The sequence below is a fragment of the Myotis davidii genome, unplaced genomic scaffold (genome assembly GCF_000327345.1).
Source record: "Myotis davidii unplaced genomic scaffold, ASM32734v1 scaffold327, whole genome shotgun sequence".
In the NCBI taxonomy this organism is placed as follows: Eukaryota; Metazoa; Chordata; class Mammalia; order Chiroptera; family Vespertilionidae; genus Myotis; species Myotis davidii.
Window position 1 is genome coordinate 179,563 of NW_006298628.1, and position 7,410 is coordinate 186,972.

Consider the following 7,410-nt stretch of genomic DNA (forward strand, 5'->3'; position numbering starts at 1 on the left):
GGGAAAGAGCGAGATCAGAAATGAAGTCAGGGAGGTTGCAGGCTTTCCTGGGATCATCACATATTCAGACGTCTTCTTTCTCTTTCCTTTTCAGTGTGTGGTGCCGAAGACCAAAATGGTATGTATTTGCTTCTGTTTGGGAATGGCTCATGCTCTTCTCTCCTTCCCCTCCTTCCCCCCCCATTTCTGATAACAATCCAAGAAGTCTGAGCATGTCAGCATCTGGACAGAGGGTGTGAGGAAATTCACTGAGAGCCAGGGCTTCTTGGCATCTTTTGAAATTCCCAGGACAGCATATCTGGGAGCAGACTGATTGGCACATCTCTGGGTTACCGGAACTCAGAAGCCAGCATTTGTGAAATACTTACCAAAGCGAGTGCTGGCATGTGCCACATTCGGTTCATTTTTCGTACTCCTAGTACTAAGGCACACCTTCCCCTACACTCAGTTCTCGTCTCTGTGTGCCTTCAGGGAAATCACTTGGGTTGTTTCACAGTTCCCGTACCCACCAAGAAGAAGTGATTATCTGAGAGAGCCTTGTTTGTCCAGGGCTGAGCAGTGGCTCCAGCTGCCCTAGGGACAGATCAGGAAGGTGTCACACATGGTGCTCTGTAGGCACAAGATGCATATCCCATCTCAGCTGCTACACATCCACCTGTGTGTTAAAGACCACCTGAGCCTTTGGGTGCTCCCAGAATGCACTGCGGGAGTCTGACTGGATTTGGCATAATTCTAAAACGCGCTGGTATACCTCTGTGAAAGCCTCAAGGCTGTATGGTTGTGAGCTTTTCCCCAGGAGAGAACATTCTGAGTAGTGTAGGAGACTGCAGAGCATTTTAAAACTTTCAGAAGACTCCAAATTACTTAGTAAAATGGTCTTTTGCTTAAAATGGGACAGTCTTCTGGCTGATAATTTATCAAGAGTTGAGCTCTTGTCAGTTCCCCCAAACCATTTGAGGTTCTAGATCTCCTCCCTCGCCTTGGTGCCAAGATCATGCCAATCTCCTTGGTGTCTTCCTTTCTTTTTCTGATGCCCTGCATTGATGAGTTTATTGTTATTCCTGAGAGAAGTAGTCAGTGATGAAATTCTGTAAATTATTCCTGCTCACTTTAGGTATTTGTGTAGGTCAGCCCTTTCCAAACCTTCCTTGTTAGGGCTAATAGCTCCTCAAAAGGGTAAATAGGTTTCATGACCTTTCATAGCCAGCCAACTGCAAGTGTTTCCTAACTTTTTGAATAGTCCAGGAAACAGGAAAAGAAAGTGCAGAAGCAACAGAACCTTTTGGGAATGGTAGAAGTGACTGGTCAGTCCAGTTCCCTATTTATGGCTACCTCGTTCAGTCTACCTGCCTCGGGTGTCTGGGGTTTTGGACATGAAGGTTTTCCTGTTTGTACAGCTAAACTAGGATACTGCCCATGCCCGCTGTATCTCACCACTCAGATAAGAAGGTGAGCTGTTAGGAACTCTATGCACTGAGCATTTAATACCATCGTGGTAGTCCCTGCCCCTAGGCCACTGCCCAGAAGGCCCCCTGGGATCTGAATTCTGGCTTCTCTATTTAGCAGATGTGTGCCTTGGGCAGGCCACGTAACTCTCTGGCCTCAGTTGCTTCATATATAAAATGAGTAGTAAGAGAACGTACTTCGTAGTTTTGTGAGGATTCAATGAGTTAAAATATGCAAAGCTCTCAGGACCATCCTTGTCTGGTACCTGCAAGCATTCCGTAAGTGTGAGCTGTAATTCCCTGGGGAGATGTTAATTTATTAGACATTTTGAGAACACCTACCACATGACTGGCATTTTAGGGATTCAAAGATGAATACCTGACCTCAGAGCACATAGCAAATGCTAAGCATGTAATTGTAGAAATGGAATGAATTTGTTGAATTAAGGAACTCACAGTGTAGTGGGAGAGATAAATAGGCAAACTCAGACTTCTAACCCAGTGCGCTGAGCATTCATGGAGGCTCGCATACAGTCCTGTGGGTGCAGCCCAGAAGAGGGACCTGTGTGATCTGTTGGGCTCTTGTACGAGGAAGTTTCTGAGGAAGCCTGGGAGGCGGGGGCAGTTTGTGGATAGCACAGGGGCCCCTGGTCCTTGGTTTTATTAAATAGGAGATATTTAAGATAAGCCTTGTGATCCTTAATCACTCATTACAGTTGCATTTATACCTAAACTTTTCTGAACCATTTTTTATCTTTTCAGCATGTTTTGCCTCAGGGGATAATGAGTCCCTAAGTGCCATTGACTCTGTATTACAGCATCAATTGTCTGAAAATGATTTCTTTTGAGCTTTGAGGACTTAGCTTATTTAGTTCTGTTCTGGGGGGTATTTGATCTACAGATACTTTGTTCTCCACATCTAAAGCCTGGTCTGTGGCGGTGCGGATTAGAGCAACTGGAATTGGTTACTGGAGGAGTGGTCCCTTGGAGTCCTATTTGAGGGGCGGTGGGTGGATTTAGGGTTTGTTCATAGTGTGCCTGTGCTCTCCCACCTCCACACACTTACTCTGCCCCTCTCCTGCCTTGTGTTTGTCCAGGGGGAGCAGTGCCACCCAGCCTGGAGGAGAACCTATGCAGGATCTGCATGGACTCACCCATTGACTGTGTTCTGCTGGAGTGTGGCCACATGGTAACCTGTACCAAGTGTGGCAAGCGTATGAACGAGTGTCCCATCTGTCGGCAGTATGTGGTCCGAGCCGTGCACGTCTTCCGGTCCTGAGGGCTTGGTACCGGCTTCTTCAGTGCCTTACAGGGACACAGTGCGAGGTTTCTGGGCTCAGGGTTGGCAGCTTGCAGAGGGGCAGGCTGACAAGAAAACCTGCGGTGTTCCCAAGACCAGGGCAAGCAAAGATGCTGTCACCTCTGAGCATGCCTGTCTTGGCTGGTGCCCCTCCTGGCTGGCAGAGCCCGAGGCGGTGAGGACTGGTGTCGATCGCTTGGGCAAGTCCCATTTCAGTGATCTTGGGTGATGATCACTGATGGAGAGAGGACTTTCCAGAACCTGGTCCGTATCTTCTCCCTTTCCTCCTGTACCCCACCTCCTAAGCTGCTGGCTGTGTTTCACCAATCAGAAGTCCTGGTAGAAATGGTTCTCTTCCTCCCCAGCACATTTGGATTTATTTCTGGTTTCGCTGGCTTTCTCTGCTTTAACCTACCTTTGCTAAGGTTTCTTGCTACATTGCCTAAAATCCATTTGTTTCCTTAGACCAAAAAGATGTTAGCTTACTAGACCAATAATGATTCTCCCTAGGACAGAATTTGGACCAGTCAACTTCTCTCTGGTGAAAAATGAAACACAAATGCTATTGGAAAACTTCCACGTCATTAAGAGCTGCTTGCTTCAGTGCTGGGATTAGCTGTCTGTCTCCCAACCTGACCTTGGGAGCCAATGAAACATCTGGTTCCCAAACAGCTGGGAAGTTCCAGTGTCTCTGTGAGATGGTGCCTTGGATCATCTCTGCTTCTCTTGAGGCCGACTTAGCACCTCCTTCATTTTAGTTGGAGAAAAGGGAAAGTGTTGGGTGGAATCAAAGGCTTTTTGCTTAACTTCGACAGGAGTTCTAAACCCCTTCCCTCTGTGAAAGAAGTCCCTCTCTTTCCCACAAGGTTTAAACATGGTCTCACTCAAGGCTTTGAGACTTAGGAAAAGAGCCTGGCTCTTCTCTAGCCAGACTTCTCATAAGTTCCTGGGACCAAATCTGTGAGACACAGCCCCTTCGAGGAATCAGAGGCACTGAGTGAGGCTGGTTTCAGCCCTTGAGCAGCTAGCTGGAAGCCTTCATTCCCCAGCTTGGTGGGGACTCCCTCCTCCTATTTCCCTTCTCAGTCTCCTGATTTGGGGGTAGGTGAGGAAGCAGCATTCTCTGGGCTCTAGGAAGGATTGTGCAATGAGTAGGTCGTGTTCTCGAGCCCTCTTAGGGGCTTACAGCACTGGAAGAACCAAAGGGCTAAAGAAAAGTTCGCTGGACCAGCTTGGCCAAGCACAAACATACATGCTCTGAGGAGCTGTGTGTGCTGCCATTACCAATGGATGATCTATGCAAACCCTAAACACCCAAGGGCCTTGGCAGACACCCCCCCCCCCCCGCAGTGCAGCAAAGATAAGAACCAATTGTAACTCTGGAGAGCAGTGGAAAACCTCTAAGAGGACCTATTTATTGGTACAGACATGCTTGGCTTTCCCTCCATCATCAACCACTAATCCCCTGTGGGAAAACCAAATTTCATCAAGTAGTTGTCAGTGAAACACTGGGCCACTTACCTCGACATTATATCAAGTCCTGATGGTTTAATTCTGGGCCACAGCCTTTGTAGGAACTGGGGGAATGGAGATTTCCCTGTGAAGACATTTTTCTGCTGGACAGTCAATACTATAGTTTACAATGCCTGCCAGTTTAGCAAAGGATTCAGCTACTCAGTTCCATTGTGAAGCAGGTCAATGTATATGCAACTCAGTTAAACTCTAGCAATAACTTCAGGGTAGAAGCTGGTTCTCTTCCTACTTAAAACTTGCTCAGGCCTTACCTTCCTCTGCCTCCCAATTTCCCTCCTAACATGAGTTAAAGATAATATGGTGATGGTTGGTTTGAAACCTCAGTAAGAATTAGAACTGATGTAATTTACTCATTTTGGAGAAAGAACTTGCCTTTAAGTCTTCTAACCTCTTTTGGTTTTCACTTAAGAAAAATAGTGTCAAGCAACCCTGATTTTTTCTTTTTGTTGTATCTTCTCTATTACACCAAATAAAAGTTGGGAATTCCAGGATCCCATTTAGTTACTATCTAATGTAGGTAGAAAACTTGATTTTTATCCCTGAATACTCCTTCTGGCCCCTCATGGATCTTTGGTCTTAATTTTATCATGGAAACATGATTCTTCCAGTTATTTCTTGGCTTTTGCTGTGATTGAGAATCTTCAGTTGAGACTTTTAAAATAAGAGCTGACTGGTTCATAATGTTTGAATACTTGGATCCAAACTAGTAAGAATAAGCTGCACAGGAATTAGTGCTCAATAATATTGTATAAATTTGTTGAAATTTTTTGGATGTGAATGTGTTACTTCAAGTGGCTTATATTAAGATTCTCTCAGACTTGGGTGTAATACAAACCCAAATGTGTATTTTTTTGTTACAGATCTCTGCTTTTTAATTTTGTAATAAAGTTTCATTATAGATGCCTGTCCGATCTGGTGTGAGGCTGCCAGAGATCTGATAGTTAAGATTGACAAGAGTTGATCAACCAACAAGCTAATCCCAGGCGTTTGCACACAGGTATGCACTTGAGACCGCATTACTGTTGGAGATGCTTGGCTCATGTCTTGTGACTTTGGTCAAGATAGCCCTGTTCGACAGACAAGGGAGGAAACTGAAGCTGAAGTGTTGTGACTTGTTTGCGAGCTCACTACTATGGGGGAGAGGCCTGGGATAGTCTAGATGAGGATGGAGCTGGGTAGAAAAAGGACCAATCATAGACCAAATATGAAGCAGTGAGATCAAACATTGCCACTGATTTAGTGAGAGGCAGGCCTTAAAGATACATATAACCTGGCCGATATGGCTTAGTGGTTGAGTGTCAACCTATGAACCAGGTCACAATTGGATTCCCAGTCAGGACACATGCCCTCGTTGGGGGCTCGATCCACAGTAGAGTGCGTGCAAGTAGAGTGCGTGCAGGAGACAGCCAATCGATGATTCTCTCATTGATGTTTCTCTCTCTCCCTTCCTCTCTGAAATCAATAAAAATAAATTTTAAAAGGTGATATGTATAGAAAGGAGTCTGAGGACAGCAAGTGTGTCAGGTCTTCATGTGACCCTGAGAGATGGTGGCTTTTGGAAATACAGCTGTGGTAGTTGGAGAGGCTCAGAGGTTGGCCCAGCCTTGTGGACAGACTGCTGTGTGCGCACAGGCCTGCAAACACCTCCTTGATCAAGTGCCCAGGGGAGGGGACTCGTGAGAATGCAGCCTTTGGGAGAGCGAGGTTGTGTGCAGCTCTGCCCTGTGACTGAGGAGACTTGTTCAGTGTGTAAAGGCTTGAGGCTGAGCCACAGCCTTTTGTCGTCATTGTTCTGGGCCGCTGACCTGTTGAGCACTGTGATGACCTCTATCTGCTGCCAAGCAACAGCTTACAAAGGCTCAAGGTCTATGGAAATACATGAAAGGATACAAAATCGTATATATGGTGTAATCTCAGCAGCTCAGAAAAATCTCATGTCAGAGAGACTGGAAGGAAAACTATTTACACAGTGAATGGAAGAGCACACCCGGCAAGCACACCCCTCAGCTGTGAGGCTGCGCCTTGAGTGTAAGCACCCAGTAAAGACAGGTGGTGTTGGGGCTGGTCAGTTGGGCCAAAGGGCAGTGGTGTGTCCTTTGGCAAATTCTCCAGGGGAGTGCCTTGTTCTGCTGCCCTGTCCAGTTGTTTGGCCTGGAGGCTGGAGAGGGGGTGGAAATTTATGTAGGTCAGTGCTCAGTGGATCAGCTTTTGTCTCCACTGAGGGTAGAATAAAAAGGGTGTCTTATTCCCAATACTGAAGACAGACTGAATGGTGCCTATTCAAAACCACCCAATGTCCTGAGCCAGAGACAAGGCAGCACCTCCCCCTCCTGCTCCTTCCTCCCCACACATTTTAACCAACAGGTGGAGACCCAGGTCCATCAGGTTAAAGTTGGCCTCCAAGCTGACTGGCAAACAGCCTCCCAGCAGAGTATACTGCCTTCATTGAGCAAACCAGAGGGGGGCTGGGTGGGAGGGAGTGGTTCTCAACCTGCAGGCCCAGACAGAAGTTCAAGAGGTTGAGTCCTATTCACCTAACTCAGGGGAGGACACACCAGCCTACTAGCTTAATATGAAAAAAGGGAACTGACGCTCAGAAGGCAGCAAGCCTGTGAACACAGGAGCCAGTGTAGAACCAGATGGCCACCTGATGAGCTGCATTCAGACCAGCTTGAGCTGTCACACAGGCAAGAGGCTGTGGAAGTGGTTAGAGCCAGGCCTCTCCTGGGTAGGATCTGAACACGCATGCCACTATTGATTTTCCCAACTCAGCGAGGCTGTGCTAAGTGCTTTCAGAACTTACCTTGAGTTCATTTACTCTTTAAGGTAACCCCATGATTTAGGGCCAATTCCTAGCCCCATTCCTTTTGAAGGCATAGATGTTGAATAACTTGTGTAAACTTATAGCTATTAAATATCAGGACTTGGATTTGAACCAGGTCTACCTGCACTATCCAGTGTGGTAGTCACTAGCCACGTGATTACTTCAAGTTGGGTTAGCATGAAAACTTCAGCTCCTCAGTTGTGTTGGCCACATTTCAAATGCTCAACAGCTGATGCGGCTAACCCTTGTGGATCAGTTAAGATCTATGGCATATTTCCATTGCTGCAAAAAGTTCTATTGAACATCAC

At 46.6% G+C, this 7,410-nt stretch overlaps 1 protein-coding gene across 3 annotated transcripts in view; it reads left to right on the forward strand.

Moving 5' to 3' along the window:
* RFFL (ring finger and FYVE-like domain containing E3 ubiquitin protein ligase) overlaps nucleotides 1–5,187 on the forward strand; it is a 72,437-nt gene extending 67,250 nt beyond the window's left edge. For 2 of the 3 annotated variants that reach the window (XM_006774201.2, XM_006774200.2), the window contains exons 6-7: nucleotides 95–118; nucleotides 2,543–5,187. In XM_006774201.2, coding sequence (XP_006774264.1) covers nucleotides 95–118; nucleotides 2,543–2,724 — 206 coding nt within the window. In that variant the 3' untranslated portion in view covers nucleotides 2,725–5,187. Of the gene's footprint in view, nucleotides 1–94; nucleotides 119–2,207; nucleotides 2,304–2,542 lie in introns of those variants that run through there. The other variant, XM_015570821.1, reaches the window with a different exon arrangement.
* Nucleotides 5,188–7,410: the final 2,223 nt, after the last annotated feature.